Source organism: Lates calcarifer, linkage group LG5 (genome assembly GCF_001640805.2).
Source record: "Lates calcarifer isolate ASB-BC8 linkage group LG5, TLL_Latcal_v3, whole genome shotgun sequence".
NCBI lineage: Eukaryota > Metazoa > Chordata > Actinopteri > Centropomidae > Lates > Lates calcarifer.
The window spans coordinates 19,102,439-19,125,414 of record NC_066837.1 but is presented as its reverse complement, the minus strand read 5'-3'; the positions used below and the strand labels follow the sequence as shown (position 1 = coordinate 19,125,414).

At 39.2% G+C, this 22,976-nt stretch overlaps 3 protein-coding genes across 3 annotated transcripts; all 3 read left to right on the top strand.

Annotated features, from left to right (window-relative positions):
- Positions 1 to 1,163: 1,163 nt before the first annotated feature.
- Positions 1,164 to 4,471, top strand: LOC108875813 (asialoglycoprotein receptor 1-like). The gene is made up of 6 exons (XM_018664952.2): positions 1,164 to 1,399; positions 1,690 to 1,803; positions 1,900 to 2,238; positions 2,599 to 2,744; positions 3,296 to 3,396; positions 3,853 to 4,471. The coding sequence occupies exons 1-6, from the start codon at positions 1,216 to 1,218 to the stop codon at positions 4,004 to 4,006; spliced, it is 1,038 nt and encodes a 345-aa protein (XP_018520468.1). The 5' UTR covers positions 1,164 to 1,215; the 3' UTR covers positions 4,007 to 4,471.
- Positions 4,472 to 8,321: 3,850 nt separating this feature from the next.
- LOC108875812 (C-type lectin domain family 4 member G) lies at positions 8,322 to 11,817 on the top strand. Its single transcript, XM_018664951.2, has 6 exons — positions 8,322 to 8,586; positions 8,877 to 8,990; positions 9,087 to 9,425; positions 9,785 to 9,930; positions 10,590 to 10,690; positions 11,146 to 11,817. The coding sequence occupies exons 1-6, from the start codon at positions 8,403 to 8,405 to the stop codon at positions 11,300 to 11,302; spliced, it is 1,041 nt and encodes a 346-aa protein (XP_018520467.1). The 5' UTR covers positions 8,322 to 8,402; the 3' UTR covers positions 11,303 to 11,817.
- Positions 11,818 to 15,944: 4,127 nt separating this feature from the next.
- LOC108875925 (probable ATP-dependent RNA helicase DDX5) lies at positions 15,945 to 22,935 on the top strand. The gene is made up of 13 exons (XM_018665137.2): positions 15,945 to 16,149; positions 17,429 to 17,609; positions 17,752 to 17,848; positions 17,936 to 18,069; positions 18,451 to 18,516; positions 18,728 to 18,869; positions 19,016 to 19,176; positions 19,466 to 19,638; positions 19,738 to 19,848; positions 19,991 to 20,052; positions 20,175 to 20,234; positions 21,692 to 21,913; positions 22,106 to 22,935. Exons 1-13 carry the CDS (start codon positions 16,109 to 16,111, stop codon positions 22,561 to 22,563), a joined length of 1,908 nt encoding a protein of 635 aa, XP_018520653.1. The 5' UTR covers positions 15,945 to 16,108; the 3' UTR covers positions 22,564 to 22,935.
- Positions 22,936 to 22,976: the final 41 nt, after the last annotated feature.

The following is a 22,976-nucleotide window of genomic DNA, read 5'->3' as shown; positions in this document are numbered from 1 at the left end:
ATCCTCTGGGAAAACTCAAGGGTTCACATGATTTCTACTTGCTGGGGTCATGTTTAAGTTAATGGTTGTGAACATAAAGATGTAAGTGTTAGGGAGAGGGGCTTTTTCTTCCCTTTTCTGTGTTTCTTGGAATAAGAGGTCATTGAATGAGGTCAGGATGTTTTGCTAGATTATAAAACATGTAAAAGTACCCTATATATACTGATATTTAAAGCTGTTAGAGAGAGAAATCAATATTGGCTCGGATCCTCTCACAAGCTGCCGCGGTGCTTGTCTTGATGCTGAACTTCTTTGTAATAAACCTTTATATACAAGAAAGACAGTGTCAGCAGAGATCTTCTCTTCATCATCTTCACATCATCACCATTGAATATACTACACACTAAAACAGATTTATTGTAATTTACTGTAGATCAGACAACTTGAATGTCTGGAGGTGTATAAACGTTTTTGGTAACACTTTAAATTATTAATTATTAAAATATTTTGTTAATACCACTAATATACCCAGACACATATGTAACTATTTCAAAGCCCAAACTATCAATTTTACCCTAATATTTTATTCCTCTGCAGCAATAATGATAATAAAAACTCCATATTCTAAAAGCTTTACACTGTAATTTCTCAAAATAAAATGTAATCATTGGTAATCCTTTTTCTGCACATCAGTACCAAAGTCATGTAGTTGAATCCACAGATATTAAAGTCTCTGCACATCAACACAGTCTTCTGGTCAGGTGGAGGATGGATGGAGCTTTGCTGGGGATTACGTGAAGTTACCACTGTATGTATGAAGAATGATAATGAGATAAGTTGTCTCACCCCAACAGGAGTAACAAAACCATCAGGGTGGAGAGGGAGGTGTCAGGAGCTCTAGTTAGGCAAAATAAGTGAAAACACCTGTGTGGGTGGACTGTGGGTTTGCAGGAGCTTTGATGCTGGAGGAGTATCTGAAAGTAAATGTACAACAACACACCTTATAGGACTTTTAAAAGAAACATTCAGACACATTTTTCTGGGTGGAAAACACAGAGGTTTGCAAATGACATCATTTCATTTCATGTAAATTGTAAATCTACATATTCATCAGCTGTCTTTACTTCCTGATTTCTAGATAACACAATGTGGTGACATACATGCTAAAATACAGTTGCACTGGTCTAAGCAGAACAGACTACATCAGGATCATATGAGATAAAGTCAGAGAACAGTATGTCTGAGGATATCTACGCCAAGCCAGACCTCACCAAGAAAGTTAGGTTTCAGACAGAGGAGAAGAATGGAAATGTAGACATCTGTGAAGACATCGATTCTGTGACAATCTATGACAACTGCTGGGCAGAGGGAAGCACACCTCCGAAATTACAGGACAACACCACTGAGGACCAACAGCAAAGTATCTATCTGTCTGCTATTCTGTCTTACATGTCCGACATACATAGAGTATTGGATTAAAGACTGCTTATGTATTCATACAATGTTCAGGAAGACATAACAATTTTGTTGATACGTCTTGCTTTTCATTCTAAAAGTGGACATTAAACAGTAACTCCAACGAATAACATTAAGTAATGTAGAATTTTATAACAAAGCTAGATATTAAATGGGAAAATCTAGGTTAAAGTAAGGTCACTAATTACTTTATAATGAACTGTGTGTAATAGAGGTGTTTATTTTTGCTCTCAGCCATTTCAGTCAGTGTCCCTCCAGAAAAGAGGAATCTTGTCAGACCTGCTGCAGTGGTTCTGGTTCTGCTGGGTCTTCTCCTCCTGGCTGTAGTCGTTGCCCTGGTGGTCCTGTGTAAGTTTTCCAAATTCATCTATTCAAACCAACGATTATGATAAATTATTTAAGTATATGTAAGTGATCATTCACGTTTGACCCTTGTTGTGACAGTGATTCAAGACAAAAGTCTCAGTGTCAACCTGACCAGTGAGAGAGACCAACTACAGACAAACTACAGTGAAATGAAACAACTCAATCACAACCTGACGCATAAGACAAACCAGTTAGAGAGAGACAAGGAAAATCTCACCAAAGAGAGAGATGAACTATGGACAATTTACAGTGAAATGAAACAACTCAATGTCAACCTGACCAGTGAGAGAGACCAACTACAGACAAACTACAGTGAAATGAAACAACTCAATGTCAACCTGACGCAAAAGACAAACCAGTTAGAGAGAGACAAGGAAAATCTCATCAAAGAGAGAGATGAACTACAAAAGCAACTCGGTGAGTAGAAATACGAATATTGATTTTGATTAAAAGTATAGTTTGATTTTTTGGAAAATACAGTTTTGAGCCAAGAATTAGATGATAGGATCAATACCACTGTAATGTATGGTAAACATAAAGCTGGAGCAGCAGTTGGTTAGCTTCATACAAAGACTGAAAACAGAGAAACTTCCAAAATGTTGAACTATTCCTTTAATAAGGTTTTTATCTTAGACACTGACAGAGATAACTCACTGTAGGGCATATAAAAGCTGAGAGTGGTATTTCTGCTTGATGCTCTGTGTTTTGTCTCTTGTCTTGTCATGAGGTTACCTGCAGTATTGTGACTGAAACATATTAATTTGTGTCATTAAACAGAGACATCATTCTGTCCTGCTGACTGGATAAGGTTTAACATCAGTTGTTATTTAATTTCCACCTCAAAGAAAAGCTGGGATGACAGCAAACAGTTCTGTGAAAATGAAAAAGCACACCTGGTGATTGTATCTGGTACAGAGGAACAGGTGAGTGAACAATAAAAGCTATTGTTGTTGACTGAGCTCTCTTATTTTATTTTCTGCATACTCTTTAAAAAGATGAAGATCAGTGTAGTAAAGCAGGTTCAGTCTTCCTGAAATGCCTGAAAAGGAGAAGTTGCAGAATTGAATAAACAATATGAACAGAGTAAGAAGGAGATGAAAACAGACAAAAAAAGAGACATTGGAAGCTGTGAGTATTATAATAGAAGTCTTTTTAACCTTCTACCTTCATCATCACCATAAACCTTTGACTTGTCATGGTAGAAAAAGCACAGGTGTTACTATAATAACATGAACAATGGCTCTGTTCTGATCAAGTGTCTGAATAAGTCATGACAGTGTGACAGCGAGTCGTCATGAAAACAACCAGGACCCTGAAACTGAAGCAGCTAAATGAAATTCAGCCATCATTAATTTAATCTACACCTGTGATTTTCCTACTGTGACATGTCAAAAGGAGAGCTCTTTAGGTAGACCTGATGTCTTTGGAAGGTCAGTAAAGAAAATATAATGATGAATGTCTCTCTGAAATCTAGAGGTTTCTCAGCTCATTGGGCCACAACATCTGGATTGGTCTGAATGACAAAGAAAAGGAAAATGTCTGGAAATGGGTTGATGGAACAGAGGTCACCACAACGTAAGATATTTTCCAGTTTCTTATTTATTGATCGTCACTGTGCTACATTCAAACTGTGCATCAGAACAGAGAGACACACAATGTCTACTTCATTAATTAATCTGTATTAAAGTCCAGGACTCCCAGCAGTCTTAATGTGGCTCTGAAAACAAAATCTGAACAGAGTTAAATCAAAATTTTAAAGGACACAGAGGATGAAGAGATGAACTCTGCTGTGCTTTATATATTGACCATAAAGACCTGGTGTGTGTGTAACGTCTGTCTACAGTCAAACTGTGTGATATTAATCATCCAAGATCTGACTCCTGAATGAAACCGATGTTCTGTGTTTATTTATGTTTAATGTTCCTTTAAAATTATAATTTCATGTGACCTCATAATAATATGACTGAAGGTGCAATTCACAAATGTCAACAGTAATATTTTAGTAATGGTTAAAATTTTGTTCATCTCTAGGTACTGGAAAAACAATCAGCCAGATAATGGAGGGTCCAAAGGTTCTACAGGTGAAGACTGTGTTCACATTACAGACCTGTCTGATTTAAATAACTGGAATGATTTGAGATGTAATGATAAATTATACTTTATCTGTGAGAAAATACTTAAATGAAATCAAATTATTATGGTGCTCTTGGACTGTTTCCACATCTGTTTTGCTCACACATGTAAAATAATAACAACCTGTATATTCTCCTCCTGAGAAAGTAAAGCAGAGCATCTTTGTACTGAAATTTTAATCTATAAATAATAGGGATGGTGTCACATCCCCTGTCAGCTGCTAGTAATGTTTTCCCCCACCTTTAAGGTCTTGTTCTGGGAACTGGTCTCACTGGGAAACCCTGTATCTCTTTCCAGACCAGTTACTTCCTGTCCTGCCCTCATGCCTTATTAACAGCCCCGCCCTATGGGTTGTACCTGTGCCCCATTTAAGCTCCCCCTTCCCTACCTCCTGTACCAGTTTGTATTGAGTCCTGTACCAGTGTTCTAGCATTTTTTGACGTCGCCTCTAGTTTTTGACCTGCCATTTGCCCCTTTTTTGTACCTCTGCTTGGATTCTCCTCTGGTGCCAATAAAACCTCTGGCGTACCTCACGAACAGTGTCTGGAGTCGTGCATTTGGGTCCAACCTGTTGAGGCCCTGACAGATGGGCATTTCAATTAGTTTCTGGTTTTGATTAATAAAGCCAATTTAAATCAATTAGTTGATTAGTTGTGATGTCATTGTTAACACGTACCCTGCACCCAAACCATAATAATAATGTGTTGTCGTGATGAGTCATGTTTTTTGCACTGTACACTGTTAAAAGTGAAGGATACTTGAGGGTCCTTTTAGGGTTCCTAAGGTTGCCACACTGGCAGGACCCTTTGAGGAACCTCCAGGAAACCTTTTAAACACGTCAGTTCTTTGAGCATCTTAAGATAGTTCATCAGGTTGAGGAATCCTTGAGGAACCCTTTTTTCCAGCATTGTCTGAAACCACTTTTGATGCCTCAAAGCATCATTTCCTAACTGAGATTCCTGAAATTCAGCTTATTTTGGGGTACTTTGAGGCCTGTAACTACTACTACACCAAAAGATCACAACACTAAATCAAATTTAATATGAGGATAATTTATTCAGTGATTTTTTTTTATTTGACAATACAATAATAAGGCATCAGATTAATAATAAACATTATAAAGGCATTAGAAAATAATTAACCAATTTCACAGAATACATAAGCAATGAATAAACATATACATAAATATACACAAAGAAGACAAACATTTGCAAAAGAAGTACTAAAATTACTTTAAATTTCAAAAGTATTTTATAACTTTTACTGCCACACTCACATTCACATCCAACACACTTATAATTTTGATAGTGGAGTAGGGTAAGTTAATTTAAGTTCTTTATCAAGTTGGATTAACAAATTCTAATCTACTAGCTGTTCTTTAATTTCTAATGACTAGAAAATGAAACCCATGGGGTTTTTTAGCTGCTCGTCTGGAAATAATCTGAGGACATTTTTCCATTTCATAGATAAAATTATGAGTCAGTTCATCAACAAACAATAAACAGATTACTCAACAAAATCTATGTTTGGGAACCACAAACCTCAAAAATACTTTGATCTTATTATGTTGACCTCTAAAGTAATTTTTAGCACATTTTAATTCAAATGTTAAGTACTCAGCAATAAGTGCTTTACATTACAAGAGAAACTGAAAAACCACAAAACAACCCTGCATTAAAAAGGAAACACAATGATGCTATTTTCCAACATGACCTCTCACTTTAGACTTTTTCAGTAATTTAACAGTCACACGACTGCTGTAGTCTAAAGCACAGAACCTGAAGTCTTCCAGTCACTGTCAATGTAATGGCAGGTGACAGTGACAAAAAGAATCAGATGAGAGAGCTGTCCGTGCATCAGTTGTTATTGCTACTTTCTTGGCTTCCATCAAATTATTTTTCAGAGCTTTAACTACATATCGTCTGAAATCTTTTAAGTTTGTTCCTGTTGTTTGCTGTCACATGAGCAATTAGGTGCTACAAATCCGCAGTGTTTTCTGTAAGTGCTGGCTGTCAGCCAGACATTAAAACATTTTCACCCAACTACTTTCTTTATGTTTCAAGTCACGTCACTGTCACTTTATAAAATGTTATAACTCTAATCTTAAACCAGATAAAGGATTTTTTTCATCAGCCATCTGGATCTTTAGAAATCAGAGAAACAAGCTGAGCAAACAGCCGCTCTCAACGTCCTGTGTCCACAACGCAGAGAGACACTGATTTTTTGAATATGAAACTGTTTCATTCAGTGAGGCCTCGTGGATAATTCAGCTCCCAGTAAAACTCTCCGGAACGATGAACACTGAAGGAATCCTAACATAAAAACAAGCTGAGTGTCTAGAAATGACACAAGGTAACATTTGCAGCAGCTCGGTTAACAGCCCGCAAACCTTTATTAAACTCCTATGAAACTACTAAAACAATAACTCCTGTGAAGACCTCACACCTCTACCTGATTCAAAATTCAAAAAGTCAAATAAAAATTAGTTGACTCTTCAAAATAGATGTGGACTATTCGATTCGATTAATCAACTAATCGATTATTCATGCACATCCCTTGTAAATAAACTTCTGACATAAAATCTTTCAGTGATGTTATATTTTTAACTATTTGCTGTTTAAATTACAATTACAAACCAATAAATCAATAACCAGTCAATATATTTGTTTGAGTGTCTTACATCTAGCAAAAACAGTTTATTTAAGGACCCCCGAGCAGACACAGATTCCAGCAAAGTAAAGGTAAGTGGTTTAAATGTTAAATACAGGCAATCAATTGTGGGGGAAAGGATGTAGGGAGATGACGAGGCATAGGGAGTCCTGGGTGCCAGGTGAAGCCAGGAAACGGCAAGGGACAGGTGAGGGGGATGAAGTCCAGCAGGCAGTGGCAGGTGAATGGAATGGCTCGGGAGAGCAGTGAGAACTGGAAGCTTGGAGCATGTTAGTGGCGTGGCACGGTAATGCCGGCAAAGCAGGTGAGTAGACAGCAGAAACAGGCAGCAGCAAAGATCCAGGTGAGAATTACAGCACAAGAAACACAAACACTGGTGTAGTGTCTGAAGGTCTACATACACTGGGAAGACTTGAGGTCACAGAGAGGACTGAGACATGTCGGAATTGGTGGCCTGGATTCTGGGTGAGTGGATGGGAGGGGAAGGGAACAGCAGCAGGGAGAGTTCTTTTCTGTTTTCATGATTATTGTCATGTTTTTCTTTTCCCTTACTTCCTCCTCTTTGTCTGTTTTAATGAGCTTTTGATGATGTGTTGCTGAAGCTTGTCTGTAGCCTGCAGAGTTAACTGGTTGACACAAACTCTGCTTTGTGGCTGTTTTTGATGATGAACCCAGCTGGCAGACTTCGTATCATACCTGCTGGTGCTTGATCTTAAATCCTCTGGTGGGCTCTTGCCTTGCCTTGAACCTTTACCAAGGTTCAGTCCAGTGTAGGTGTCTGCTGCAGGCAGGCCTCATGGGGATCAGAGAGCAGCAGCTGCTGTTGAGAAGCTGGGCAGAGAGAGAGAGAGGTCCTCTCTCTTGAGGAGTTGAAGGGGACTGGTCATTAATGACTTTGTGTCATGGTGTAAGGGGTCTTTCCTCAAGCTGACCAAAACCAAGGACATAATAGGAAGTAGGTACCCATCCTCAGTAATTAAGGGTACTGAGATTGAGTTGTTGGAGAACTAAAAGTATTTAGGTACTGTTTTGACAATAAGTTGTGCTTTCAGGCTAATGTAGATGCCATCTCTAAGAGGTTACAACAACGTCTTTATTTTTTGAGAAAAATTGTGGCTCTGTTCTATAGAACTTTTAATGAATCTGTTCTGTCCTTTTGTATTGTGGCGTTGTTTCTGAACCTGAATCTGGCCAATACGAATAGGCTTAGTTAGCTTGTTAGAGTGGCCAGTAAAGTTACAACTGGCAGATCATAAGGAAGGCCTATGCCATATTGGACTATTGGACCATCCCTTGCAGTGGGAGTTTGAACTTCTACCTTCAGGTAGAAGATATAGAGTTCCAACTCATAGGACTAAAAGACTCAAAGACTCTTGTTTGCACTGCAATCAGTGGGCTGAATTTGCGGTTTTTCCCTCACTCTGCAACTTGGGCTGTTTTGTCTTCATATGTAGTACACCCTGTGTTCTAACAGGTATACTGTCTTTTATGTTGTATTTATGATGGAATTAATGTGTTTTTGTAATACCTGGCTGCAACCAATTTTCCCCTAGTGGGATAATAAAATTTGACTTGACTGTTCTAAATTTCTTATCTCTGTTTTGTTTATGATGATTTATGACAACCTAAGTGGCCAAGTGTCATATACTGTATTAACTTCCCTGTTTCTAAATAACTGAAAGAGCACAAAGTGATAACATACATACTAAAATACAGTTGCACTGGTCTAAGCAGAACAGACTACATCAGGATCATATGAGATAAAGTCAGAGAACAGTATGTCTGAGGATATCTACGCCAAGCCAGACCTCACCAAGAAAGTTAGGTTTCAGACAGAGGAGAAGAATGGAAATGTAGACATCTGTGAAGACATCGATTCTGTGACAATCTATGACAACTGCTGGGCAGAGGGAAGCACACCTCCGAAATTACAGGACAACACCACTGAGGACCAACAGCAAAGTATCTATCTGTCTGCTATTCTGTCTTACATGTCCGACATACATAGAGTATTGGATTAAAAACTGCTTATGTATTCATACAATGTTCAGGAAGACATAACAAATTTGTTGATACGTCTTGCTTTTCATTCTAAAAGTGGACATTAAACAGTAACTCCAACGAATAACATTAAGTAATGTAGAATTTTATAACAAAGCTAGATATTAAATGGGAAAATCTAGGTTAAAGTAAGGTCACTAATTACTTTATAATGAACTGTGTGTAATAAAGGTGTTTATTTTTGCTCTCAGCCATTTCAGTCAGTGTCCCTCCAGAAAAGAGGAATCTTGTCAGACCTGCTGCAGTGGTTCTGGTTCTGCTGGGTCTTCTCCTCCTGGCAGTAGTCGTTGCCCTGGTGGTCCTGTGTAAGTTTTCCAAATTCATCTATTCAAACCAACGATTATGATAAATTATTTAAGTATATGTAAGTGATCATTCACGTTTGACCCTTGTTGTGACAGTGATTCAAGACAAAAGTCTCAGTGTCAACCTGACCAGTGAGAGAGACCAACTACAGACAAACTACAGTGAAATGAAACAACTCAATCACAACCTGACGCATAAGACAAACCAGTTAGAGAGAGACAAGGAAAATCTCACCAAAGAGAGAGATGAACTATGGACAATTTACAGTGAAATGAAACAACTCAATGTCAACCTGACCAGTGAGAGAGACCAACTACAGACAAACTACAGTGAAATGAAACAACTCAATGTCAACCTGACGCAAAAGACAAACCAGTTAGAGAGAGACAAGGAAAATCTCATCAAAGAGAGAGATGAACTACAAAAGCAACTCGGTGAGTAGAAATACGAATATTGATTTTGATTAAAAGTATAGTTTGATTTTTTGGAAAATACAGTTTTGAGCCAAGAATTAGATGATAGGATCAATACCACTGTAATGTATGGTAAACATAAAGCTGGAGCAGCAGCTGGTTAGCTTCATACAAAGACTGAAAAGAGAGAAACTTCCAAAATGTTGAACTATTCCTTTAATAAGGTTTTTATCTTAGACACTGACAGATGGATAACACAGTACAGATATAAAAGCTGAGAGTGGTATTTCTGCTTGATGCTCTGTGTTTTGTCTCTTGTCTTGTCATGAGGTTACCTGCAGTATTGTGACTGAAACATATAAATTTGTGTCATTAAACAGAGACATCATTCTGTCCTGCTGACTGGATAAAGTTTAACATCAGTTGTTATTTAATTTCCACCTCAATAAAAAGCTGGGATGACAGCAAACAGTTCTGTGAAAATAAAAAAGCACACCTGGTGATTGTATCTGGTACAGAGGAACAGGTGAGTGAACAATAAAAGCTATTGTTGTTGACTGAGCTCTCTTATTTTATTTTCTGAATGCATGTACTCTTGTTTTAAAAGGGCTGAAAATGTAAAACAGAAAACCTAAAACATGCTTCTGTTCCCAAATTCATCATGTGGATATTAGGACTTTCAGTGTGTGTTAGAAAACTTTGGGTATTTGGCCTTTTAAAAAATGAAGATCAGTGTGGTAAATCAGGTTCAGTCTTCCTGAAATGTCTGAAAAGAGGAAGAGAGGTTGATAATGACTTCTGCAAAGCTGAATACACAAAATGAGCAGAGTAAAAAGGAGATGAAAACAGACAAAAACTTTCCTTTAACCTTCTACCTTCATCATCATCATAAACCTTTGACTTGTCATGGTAGAAAAAGCACAGGTGTTACTATAATAACATGAACAATGGCTCTGTTCTGTTCAAGTGTCTGAATAAGTCATGACAGTGTGACAGCGAGTCGTCATGAAAACAACCAGGACCCTGAAACTGAAGCAGCTAAATGAAATTCAGCCATCATTAATTTAATCTACACCTGTGATTTTCCTACTGTGACATGTCAAAAGGAGAGCTCTTTAGGTAGACCTGATGTCTTTGGAAGGTCAGTAAAGAAAATATAATGATGAATGTCTCTCTGAAATCTAGAGGTTTCTCAGCTCATTGGGCCACAACATCTGGATTGGTCTGAATGACAAAGAAAAGGAAAATGTCTGGAAATGGGTTGATGGAACAGAGGTCACCACAACGTAAGATATTTTCCAGTTTCTTATTTATTGATCGTCACTGTGCTACATTCAAACTGTGCGTCAGAACAGAGAGACACACAATGTCTACTTCATTAATTAATCTGTATTAAAGTCCAGGACTCCCAGCAGTCTTAATGTCGCTCTGAAAACAAAATCTGAACAGAGTTAAATCAAAATTTTAAAGGACACAGAGGATGAAGAGATGAACTCTGCTGTGCTTTATATATTGACCATAAAGACCTGGTGTGTGTGTAACGTCTGTCTACAGTCAAACTGTGTGATATTAATCATCCAAGATCTGACTCCTGAATGAAACCAATGCTCTGTGTTTATTTATGTTTAATGTTCCTTTAAAATCGTAATAACTTGTTTTGAAGGTACAAGTCACATATATCAACAGTATTGATTTCTAATATTTTAGTGATGGTTTGGTAATGGTTTTTGTTTATCTCTAGGTACTGGAGAAACAGTCAGCCGGATAATGGAGGACGTAAAGGTCCTAAAGATGAAGACTGTGTTCAGATTCAAAACACGTGGCGTGATTTAAAAAACTGGAATGATTTAAGATGTAATAATGAACTACACTTCATCTGTGAGAAAATACTTAAATGAAATAAATGATTTTAGCACACTCTCACACTCACACAATCATTTATAATGATTTGAAAAAAAAATCAGTTATAAATGATGTTTTCAATTTTTAAAAAAATGATTCAACACAGTAATAATTTCAGTGTCAATAGACTTTATATCAATGGTTGAATTTATTGAAACCAGGGGCATCAGTTCTCTCATTTCCAGTCAAAAAAGAGGTTACAATAAGAAGAGAACATTTCTAACTGTGCCAAAAGCAGCAAACATACTTTTGAGGCACAGATTTTAACATATCTTGATACAGCTTTCCTTATTCAAAATTCAAAACACTACTGTTATACCCTCAGGTCGGGTTTGGTGGCCTGGATTCTGGGTGGGTGGATGGGAGGGGAAGGTTCTGTTGTACTTTCATTATTATTGTCATGTTTTTCTTTTCCCTTGCTTTATCTTTTTTGTCTGTTTTTTATGTGATGAGCCTTTGGTGATGTATTGCTGATTCTGATAATTAATTCAAAATCAATAAACCTTGATCACAAAAAAGTGGTTGCATTAACAAAACTGATTCTTTTTGTCACATCTTGTGTTTCATTATTTTGTAAATATATCACTGAAATATTTGTGCCCAAAACACACACGTAACTGTTATATATATTATATAAATATATCATATTTTGTTCCTCAGCAGCAATAATAATGTAGGCTACACTTAAGCAATATTAATAATAATAAATACTCCATATTCTAAAAGCTTTACACTGTAATTTCCCAAAATGTAGTTCATTTGTAAGTTTATCATTTCCTGTTTAATTAAAATTTTCCCCAGTTTTATAAAAAGTATTTAAAGAAGGCTGAGGACATGATGATTATTTTGGCAGGATATTTCCATTCATCTTTATAACTGCTTGTGCTGCACATCAGTACCAAAGTCATGTAGTTGAATCCACAGATATTAAAGTCTCTGCACATAAACACAGTCTTCTGGTCAGGTGGAGGATGGATGGAGCTTTACTGGGGATTACATGAAGTTACCACTGTATGTATGAAGAATGATAAGTTGTCTCACCCCAAGAGGGAGGTGTCAGGAGCTCTAATTATGCAACATAAGAAAACAGCTGTGTGGGTGGACTGTGGGTTTGCAGATTTAATGCTGGAGGAGTATCTGAAAGGAAATGTATTACAATACATATCCACAAATTCACCTTATATGACTTTTAAAAAAAACATTCAGACACATTTTTCTGGGTGGAAAACAGAGGTTTGCAAATGACTTAACTTTATTTAATGTAAATTGTAAACCTATATATTGTTTTAAATCTGCTCAGCATGGGAAAAGTCATTGTCATTACAGGGTTATGTCACGTAGAGTCACGCAGCCCACTTATTGTTGTCCTGCCTCTGTTTTTGGTTTATTTACTGAAACATTACTCAAATGTCACTGATCAGGTGGATTTAGAGGGAACAAGCAGATGCCTAGATGGTTCTCAGCTCTGACTTCCTGTTTGCTGTTCTTCCTTTTTATACCATCATCAGAGTTTCCAGTCTCAGTCTATTATATCAAGTTTAAAAACTAACCTCTTTCTTAAGCTTATTTAAGTGAAGTTTTTTGATGTGCAGTAGCCACAAGAGAAATAATGTCAGAGCGTGTATACGATGAGCTGGGCATCGCCAGGAAGGTTCACTGTGATCAGGACGACAAGGAGAATATAGTGGATATCTATGTCAGTGCAGAAAGCCTGAGAGTGTATGACAATCCCTGGGTGGAGAGCATACCACCACATACACAAAGACCTGCAGAGGGTCCACATCCAGGTATGGACACAACAAGATCAATAAGTGTGTTTGTGCAAACACCAGGGATGACACAGATTTTGATTTTAATTCCTTGATTTTTTTATGTTAATTGTTCTGTGTGAATTGGTGTGGTATTTTGGTAGTGTGACATTTTAGCCTCTAAATGTATGTTTTACTTGAATTTTCTTGTATATGAACAGCAATGTGTGTAACACACATTTAATGTATTTTAATAGGTTGTAGTATCCTAAAAATTCTGATCCTGATGTTCTGTCTTGTTTTTTTTTTTTTTTTTTTTTTTTTTAAGTGTCTGTGGTCAGTGTAAACTCAGTAAGGAAGAGTCATGTCGGAACCTCTTCAGTGTTTCTGGGAGCAGCGTGTCTTCTCCTCCTGGCTGGAATCATTGGCCTCGGAGCCCAAAGTGAGGTTTTTTAATAAGAGGAGAGAACATTTGAGATGTTGTTGATTTTATAATGATTTTAAGAATATGACGGCATGTGAGAATATTCAGTTCCTGTTTTGTTGTTCACTTTGCTCCAACAGTGAGTAAAAGCAAAACCTACTTGCTCACAGAGATAAGCCAGTTATTGGAAGTTAACGCTCACCTCAGGGAAGCAACAGAACAATTAACAGCCAATAACACTGAACTCAGCAAACAAAGAGATGAATTGTGTAAGATGGTTTGTGGTAAGTCAGATTTTACCTCATATATTTTATCATTTTTATTCACTGATGAAGTATTGACTTATTGTATGCTTGGCTAGTCACAACAGGTGTCTGTATTCTGAACACTGAACATGGCTTTTTTGTGTAAGGGCAACATTTTGCATTTAAAGCTACAAATTAAGCAGCTGGTTTGGCTCTTTGCAATAAGAAAACTGTGATGGGAAAGGTGAAAGCTAAGTCCAACGTCTCTCCTTTCTGTCTTTAAGACAAAAAACAAAAGCCTGGACAATGTAAGAACCTAGACTGATCTAAATATCCCTGGTATGAGTGAGTGGGACAGCAGTGACCGCACAACAGTAAGTACTGGAACTATTATTTTTCAGTGGTATTACTATTTTACTGGGTGGTATCATGTCATCACAACAGGCTTCCTAGACAGAAGGTCAGAATGTGCAGTTTTGATTAAATCAAACAGTAAACAAGCGTGTGCTTCCTGGTGCTTACAGATCACAGTGGGCTCAGCAACACAAGTGAAAAACGAACAATTAAGACGTATCGTGCATTTAAGACAAAAACACATAAATTCCTGCACAGTGCTGCAATTTCACTGTATTGTAAAGAGCACAAAAGTACAAAATAGGCAGATTTTAAGGGTCTTACACTAAGCTGAATACTTCCAAAGTAACTGTCATTTTCATTCCTCTGGTACTGTGAATATAGCAGCTTAACTTATTTCTATCTGCGCTTCTAAACTCCTGCTGATGTGGGGGTCTCTCCATCGGGTGCACATGTACTGCAGGCATTTTATCAAATGCTGCATCATTCAGTCATTTTAGTCATTGTGTTTTTGTGATATTGCACAAGAAATTACCATTTACAAAATAAAGGAGGAGTAAATTGTAAATTTGTAAAAGCGGATGAATTTTAAATAAGGATTTTAAAGATTGTTATGATCACCTTGTGTGTTGCTATTATATTTAAAGAAAAGAGCATATGTACATTAAATGTAGTAAAAATGAATACTTTGGTTTTATCATTTTAATTGTGTGAAAAGTTTTTTTCTGTCCCTGCAGGTATCAGTATGTCTCACATCTTTAACTTCAACCAAATGAAATAAAGTATTGCATCAGAAGGTGACAAGATGAAGATGGAGCTTGGTGGGATATGTCAAAATGTTCTTTCACAGAAGAATTTTCTGGACTGAATTCACACACGTTTCTTTTCCCAATTGATTGTGTTACAAATAAACATGTACATGATAGTGTTATATTGCAAAGATTTGCTGAGATTTGCTTTGTCAGACATCATCAGCGGCTGACTTAAGGATGTTAGTCGTCCTTTCTACTGCACTGAAGGCATTAGGGTACAAATCACAGAGCTTTGACACCAGAGACTGTTTCTCCCTGCATCACACGTTGTTATGTGTAGGGTACTTTTGTAAAAATGCAGCTGATAATACAAATTGTATTCTGACAAAATAAATGTCTGCATCTTTTTTTTCTCTTATAAGTGATGAATAAGATTTTGGCCAAGTGCATTAACACGCACAAGGAAAATGGTTCCAGTCATGGGTCCATCCCAAACATCATAGATGTACATCATATTTGCAGACAATACACAAAATACAAGCAATATACAGACTAGAAGACAAATCATATATATAAAGTGCCAGTCTGTGTGGTATTGCAAACAACAATGTATTTGCATCACATATGGGAATGAAATAGTGATATGGATGAGTTTCATTGTACTGACAGACATTTCTATTATTTTGTCCACATCATCGTCAATGAAGACAGGCCAGTTAAGATATATAATGCATTCCAGTTAAAGAGTATCACAGGCCACAGCCTCCAAAATGATTATTAAGGCGAATCAGCGCTTCTAACATAGTTTCAACAAAACCTGAACATTATAAGCTGCATGGAGGAGGATTTATTGCAGGACTGTTGTATTAGACTATATTGGGTTTGAATCGCCCAACAAGATAGATAGGCTCGGCAGCTAGAGAGTTATCTGTCACGTCGTCTAATTAAAATATTCCCATGATTTTTTTCTTACTTTAGACACTGACAGGGCTGTCTACCTGCTCAGTGGAGCTCGTCACCATCACGTTCTATTACTGAAGACCTGTGTACGGAAATAAAATAGTACCACAGCGGGTGCCACGGTGTGACGCGCATTGATACAATGTTATCCGCCTGAGCTGACTTCACATCCGTCTCTCCAAACAGACTTTTGTCTGCCGGCATTTTCTTTTTACTTTCCCCGTGTCGACTTTAGCTCGTAGATTAATTTCCTGTTTTGTTTGCCGGCTAACGGGATCCAGACGAAGTCAGTTTTGTCCCCACGATATTCTTCTACACAATGCCTGGGTTTTCAGACAGAGATCGTGGCAGAGATAGAGGGTAAGTCAAGTGTCAGCTCCGGGTTTCTTAACGTTAGCCCGGATGAGCAGCTTAGCAAACGGTAGCTAGTGGCACTGCTGTCACAGCTGTGTTTTCAAAACACAGCCTTCGGTATGCCGTCAGTAACTGTTATTTAGCTATATTCGTGTATGAAAATGTGGAGGTTGATATGCTGTCTGGTGTCCCTGTATTGACTTGACGTGTATGTAATATTCTCCGATCCCCTGCTGATTAGAGGTAAAATGGCAGCTACCGACGGCTCTGTGTCGGTGGCTCAGCGGTTTGCACGACAGCCTACTTGTTATCTTCTCATGTGACGCAGTGGTGTCTTTATTTGCGGTTTTGCGATCTTGCCGATTTATTTTTAACGACCAGGCTGTCAGTAGTTGTGTCACCTCTTACCGGAACTAAACTAAGCCCCTAGACGTCCCCGTTTTATCGTTGTATGGAACCGGTAACGTTAAACTCAGATCGGTAATTTGACAGTGTAATGTAGCTGTGTAACCTTACTGGTGACTATCTATGCATTAGCAAGGCGATATTCAAGCAGCAGACACTGTAATGTGTCCCTGTGTGAACTGTGTTGGGCTTGGCCACAGAAACAATTTGTTGGAAACTGTTTACAGTGAGCGTTGTTGAGAAAACACCAGAGATGCTCAGTGTTTGCATTTCAGTTGCTCAGTATTCAGTTCCAAGTTTTGCCTCCAGGGTATCAAGTATTTCCCTGTTTGGAGAACAAGGAAATGCTTTTTAACTCCTGTCACAAATGTTTATTTAACTGTGCACACATTTAAAACCCCTTCCCCCCTTTTGTATGAATTGTTTATAAGGTGCTACAAAACAAGGAAGAGGAATTTAATCCAGGGAAGTATATATGTAACACAGAGACCATGCTGAATTGACATTCAGGTGATTTAGTACTGCATGTCTGTAAAGATGTAGATGGAGAGCTCACAAGAGAGAGGTTAAAAAAAACAGTAAAAATCAGTATGCAGAGACGTGGATGTTCTGCCATTTAATCCCTAGTAGCATCTCTAGAAAGAAGAACAAAACTGAGAACTGTAAACAATAGCGTCATCTTGTTGTTCAAACCACATTCAGGTGGCCCGTAGGCATCACTATGCATCATCAGGAATCTTAAACTTCACAGCTGTTTTCATTGGCTGAGTAGAACTAACCATGAGTAAGTCACTGACCTCCTGTGTGAAAGAATGGTGGGATTTTTCTTTAGTATCTCCCATCTCTGGAGGTAGTTTTATGTTGTGCTCTTTTACTCAAGGTATGGTGGAGGACCTCCTCGTTTTGGTGGTGGTGGAGGTGGCAATAGGGGTGGACCTCCTCCAGGAAAGTTTGGCAACCCTGGTGAGAGGCTGCGGAAGAAGCACTGGAACCTGGATGAGCTTCCAAAGTTTCAGAAGAACTTCTACCAGGAACACCCAGATGTCACCCGCAGACCACTTGTAAGGACGGCTTCTCACTTTTTTTTTTTGTACTGACATTTTGACTCACACACAGAGTTAAACAGTAACGCATAACATTGGTTGTGGAAAAGATAAATGTGAATATCAATCATTTTTTAAAAATTTCTTCTTCCAATTCCAGCAAGAGGTTGAGCAGTACAGACGAAGCAAAGAAGTTACGGTCAAAGGCAGAGATTGCCCCAAACCAATCGTAAAATTCCATGAAGCTGCATTTCCAAGTGAGTAGAAATTAATGCTTTATCCACTGTGTCATTTTCAGAAACACTGACTTTCAACAACTGAACTTGCATATCTTATTTTTTCAGGCTATGTCATGGATGTTATTGTCAAACAGAACTGGACTGAACCAACCCCCATTCAGTCTCAGGGATGGCCAGTTGCCCTCAGTGGCAAAGACATGGTTGGCATCGCTCAAACTGGGTCTGGAAAAACCCTTGCAGTAAGTGAATTGTTTTCCAGTTATGCTTTTTCAAACCATTTCTACCGAGCATAAACAAGACCGCTTCTGCTTCATGTACCACCAGTTACTGTAGATGTGGGAGGCATGATCATCAGTGCGCAGTGTGCGTGTGTGGCATTCTGGCAGAAGCTTACTCTATAAACATCACCATTTAAGATTGAGAGTATTTAAGATTATTTTTTTGGCAACTTAAAACACTTAACACCACTCAGCTGATACAAGAAACATACCCTACTGATGTTGTGGAAATGGTTGGCTACTTGACTGGCAGCTCTTGCCTTTTGGAAACACTGACATAATCTTGTGCATTATGAATTAAAGTTACATGTACATTTACATGTTACTTTTTTTGGGTTACAGTACCTTCTGCCTGCAATTGTGCACATCCAACATCAGCCATTCTTGGAGCATGGAGATGGACCTATTGTAAGTACATTTCAACATGAAGGGAGAGAAGAAAAGTTATCACAGTTTGAAGGCCCAGATGATGCCTAGTGTTCATATCATACTGATAAATATATTGCTCTATGGATAGCTAAATATCCACCAAACGTTGTCGTAAATGGCCAATATATAGACAGCGTGTATATTTGATTGTTAATTAATTTTTTTTTTAATTGTATGCATCTTCCTTTAGTGCTTAGTGCTGGCACCAACCCGTGAGCTGGCTCAGCAGGTGCAGCAAGTGGCTGCTGAATACGGCAGGGCCTCCCGTCTCAAGAGCACCTGCATCTACGGTGGTGCACCCAAAGGACCCCAGATCAGGGACCTTGAGAGGGGTATGCTTACTATGTGATTCTCGAAGTGAATATTACTTCATTCATTCATCATTTCATCCAGCTCTTTGCCATTGTGCATTTGTTTTGATTATCTGTGTTAAGGTATTTCAGTTACATATAATGTGTTTTTGCTGTTTTTATCTAAGGTGTTGAGATTTGCATCGCCACCCCAGGTCGTCTCATTGACTTCCTGGAGTGTGGTAAGACTAATTTGCGTCGTTGCACTTACTTGGTGCTGGATGAAGCTGACCGCATGCTGGACATGGGATTTGAACCTCAAATCCGCAAGATAGTTGACCAAATCCGGGTAAGTTGTGTTATTTCCTTTCACCTGGCAGACATTTGACATTTCTGAGAAATTGTCGCACCACCAGTATGACCACTACAGTTTTGTGTATGAGAGGAATAAGTTGAAATCAAATACACACTAATAGAAATGGAACATAAACCTGTCAAACAACCTGCAAAGGCAACTGTTACTGATACCTAAATGTCCGACTGGTGCATTCTTAATTCTTCAACAGTTCAGTGAATTCATTAAATTAACTTTGAAATTGCCAAAAGGTGTTACAAGTCCTTTCCCTTGTCCTCACCAGCCAGACCGTCAGACCCTGATGTGGAGCGCCACATGGCCTAAAGAAGTTCGCCAACTGGCTGAGGACTTCCTGAAGGACTACGTCCAGATCAACATTGGAGCGCTGCAGCTCAGCGCCAATCACAACATCCTACAGATAGTTGATGTTTGCAGTGACATGGAGAAGGAGGACAAGTCAGTAGATTATTTCCACCACTTTATCGGTTTTAGTCAATCAACTGGCATGATGAGGAACGGTTGTGTTTCAACCTTGTTTTCTCTCCTCTCTGTCAGACTGATCCGTTTGCTGGAGGAGATAATGAGTGAGAAGGAGAACAAGACCATTATTTTTGTGGAGACCAAAAGGCGTTGTGATGAGCTCACCAGGAGGATGAGACGAGATGGGTATGGATGTCCTCTTCTGTCCCTTCAGTGGATGTCTTTTCTTTATCTGAATCCTTCTGTTCTGTAAACATTTTGGTTATGTAAGAGTGCTTTCTCATGGCTCCTGCTTGCCAGTGTTTAATGCTCAATCTGTCTGTCACAGGTGGCCAGCAATGGGAATTCATGGAGACAAGAGCCAGCAGGAGAGGGACTGGGTCCTCAATGGTGAGATTTAATAAATCATTGCTACACATAGCTGCACATTGCTAGTTAAGGTTTTAAAAAATGATTAATCGCGGTCACAGGTCGCCCCATAATTCAATTAAATGCTGATTCTCTCCCTTCAGAGTTCAGATATGGCAAAGCTCCAATCCTCATTGCAACAGACGTGGCCTCCCGTGGCTTAGGTCAGTATGCCATTGAGTAGCACCACTTTCTTATCAGTGTTACACTTATTTTAAAGAAAGTGGTTTTGCTTTCTTTAACTTTTCTATGCATTTTCTGAGTTTTTCTCACCTTAAGGTGGAGTCTTTGTGGCAGGCGCTAGGCATGACAGTCCCAGGCCTCGAGAGGGAGAAGGATGACATATTGGAAGTGCTCAACTGGCTTGCCACCCAGTGGGCCTAGAGAGGTGAAAGCTCTTGTGTGCCAGTGATCTTCAAAAGGCTGTGTGGCTAAGCCTTTGTCCCTGATATGTTGTTGAAATACACACACATCTGTTCTCTGTCCATGGATTTCACCTGACAAATGCCATCCAGCTGTTTCCAACTCAAACGTTTAAAAAAAAAAAAAGTTATGCTTGATGCTGTGACTTTTGCCTTGCATGCTGTTGTGTTCAGAGAGCGCTATATTGCAAGTCACTGGTTTGAGATTTGGAACAATTGTTACCTTTCGGAGCTTGTATCACATAGCATGGGTGCTTGTGAGCCTGTCTAAGCTTTCAGTTGTTTTCTTTTCCCGTCAAAGTGCTGGATTTCTTGAAATGGAGAGAGCAGTTTGAAATATTTTGTCTCTGAAAATTTGATGAGACCTGGCACATGTGTGTAGGGGGTAGTGGGAACACCTAGTGAGAGGAGAAAGAGAGTGAGACAGCTCAAACCAAAGTTCCTCCCTCGCCTGCGTTTTATAGTCATGTCGAGACCTGCCAACGAGAGACATTTTCTCAAGTGAACACTGGCTTCTTGGAAGATCTTGCCTTGATGAGACTGATGAAGGGTGTGGGGGGAATTGTTCTGTGCTTGCTGAGGGGTCCCACAGGGTTCAATGGTTAGGCCTTTCATGTTTTTTGAAGGGGCCCCTGTTCAAATTAGTACTTGGTCTATTTTGTCTTGGCAAGACGTGCAGTGCGGCCTTTAATATCAAGCTTCTTTTGAGAGTGTACTGGGAAAAACGGACCTGCAAAAATGTACCACTCAATGGTCCTATATTGGCACATGAGGACGCCCCAGTGCATATCGTGGCCCAACTGCGTAGAAGCTCCTGGATGTCACTTGACAATTTGTGGGGGATTTCGCTGCATTGGGAAAGGACTAGTGAATGCATACTCCTTTATGGTAAGACTTAAATCCATTTTTTTTGTCTCCCTTGGTAACATAAGGGAGAGTGAATGTCTTTCCGATCTTTTTGATTATGGTAAGCAATTGGAGTGTGCATCGTTTCTCTCTTCCCACAGTAGTATTCCCATGGAGTAGATGTGTTCACGATATCATGTTGTTTTTAACACGTTTCCTCCACAGCCTAACGACCACTTTCTTTCCCCAGCCTTCTCAGTTGCTAACTTTTCCCTTTGATCTGGCTGTTGTGGTGTGCAAAATCCTGTGTGGCCCTCCATGTTTTGTTTTGCCACACTGCAACACTTTCACAGATGTGGAGGATGTGAAATTTGTCATCAATTATGACTACCCTAACTCCTCCGAGGATTATATCCACCGCATTGGACGCACAGCCCGAAGTCAAAAAACGGGCACAGCCTACACCTTCTTCACCCCCAACAACATGAAACAAGCCAGTGACCTGATCTCTGTGCTCCGTGAGGCCAACCAGGCCATAAACCCCAAGCTGATCCAGATGGCAGAGGACAGAGGAGGTAAAATGTACACGCAGAATTTGATGTATCTGTCTCTTGTGTGTTGGTCAGTGATTAAGATTTCAGGGCTCTAAAGGGCGCAGTTTGTCTCCTGAGTGTCTCTTAGTATTGCTGCCATGTTGTAGGTTCATTGTATTAATGGTCTGAACCCACTCTCTCCTTTTCTCTCTCTCATGTCTTCATCTCATCCAGGTCGTGGAAGGGGGGGAAGAGGTGGCTACAAGGACGACCGCCGTGATAGGTATTCTGGGGGTGGGAGGAGCAACTTTGGTGGTAGTAGCTACAGGGACAGGGACAGCGATAGAGGGTTTGGCAATGGGCCGAAGAGTGCCTTTGGTGGCAGCAAGGCCCAAAATGGTGGCAGCTATGGAGGCAACGGTGGCAACTCCAGTGGTAGCTATGGTAATAGCAATTATAGCAACAGCAATGGACAGGGTAATTTTGGTGCTCCAGCAAACCAGGTGGGTGCCTTTGGTAACCAAAGCTTCCAGGGCCCCCCTCAGTTCGGGGCCATGCAGAGGGCTGCTCAGAATGGCATGAACCACCCGCCATTCCCATTCAACTCTCAGCCACCACCGCCACAGGCCCAACAGCCACCACCCCCACCACCGATGGTGCCCTACCCCATGCCACCACCCTTCCCACAATAGATATGATATACGCACAATATATGGGAACCAACATGATTTTTGTTTAGTCTTGAAATCTTATAGTATGATGATGATGATTATTATTATTATTATTATTATCCTTTGTACTGTTTAACTTTGTTTTGCTTACAGCAGGGTTGGAATTATTCAGTAAACCCAGAGCATTAAATGGAGCCTTAGACACCTCCTATAGTGCAACTATGATTGCTGCACTTTTCCTTGACTGTTTTTTGTTACATTCCTCAGTAATTTATTTTTACTAGGTAATGCAGTGTTTTAAGTTTGTGGTATGTTTAAAGTGATGTTAATGAAGATCATATAAAAAGGGTACGTGTGTCCCTTTTAAATAAAAATGAGAAAATTGGAACCTTGTGTTGTTTTCTGTGTCAAGTTTGTTTTGACGTGGATCAGGG

Coding starts and splice junctions, on each gene's coding strand:
- LOC108875813 (XM_018664952.2), top strand. CDS start 1,216: ATGTCTGAGGATATCTACGCCAAGCCAGACCTCACCAAGAAAGTTAGG. Junction 2,239..2,598: donor TGAACTACAAAAGCAACTCG/GTGAGTAGAAAT, acceptor GTCATTAAACAG/AGACATCATTCTGTCCTGCT. Junction 3,397..3,852: donor GGAACAGAGGTCACCACAAC/GTAAGATATTTT, acceptor GTTCATCTCTAG/GTACTGGAAAAACAATCAGC.
- LOC108875812 (XM_018664951.2), top strand. CDS start 8,403: ATGTCTGAGGATATCTACGCCAAGCCAGACCTCACCAAGAAAGTTAGG. Junction 8,587..8,876: donor CACTGAGGACCAACAGCAAA/GTATCTATCTGT, acceptor TTTTGCTCTCAG/CCATTTCAGTCAGTGTCCCT. Junction 9,426..9,784: donor TGAACTACAAAAGCAACTCG/GTGAGTAGAAAT, acceptor GTCATTAAACAG/AGACATCATTCTGTCCTGCT.
- LOC108875925 (XM_018665137.2), top strand. CDS start 16,109: ATGCCTGGGTTTTCAGACAGAGATCGTGGCAGAGATAGAGG. Junction 18,070..18,450: donor GGTCTGGAAAAACCCTTGCA/GTAAGTGAATTG, acceptor TTTGGGTTACAG/TACCTTCTGCCTGCAATTGT. Junction 19,849..19,990: donor AGGAGGATGAGACGAGATGG/GTATGGATGTCC, acceptor TGTCTGTCACAG/GTGGCCAGCAATGGGAATTC.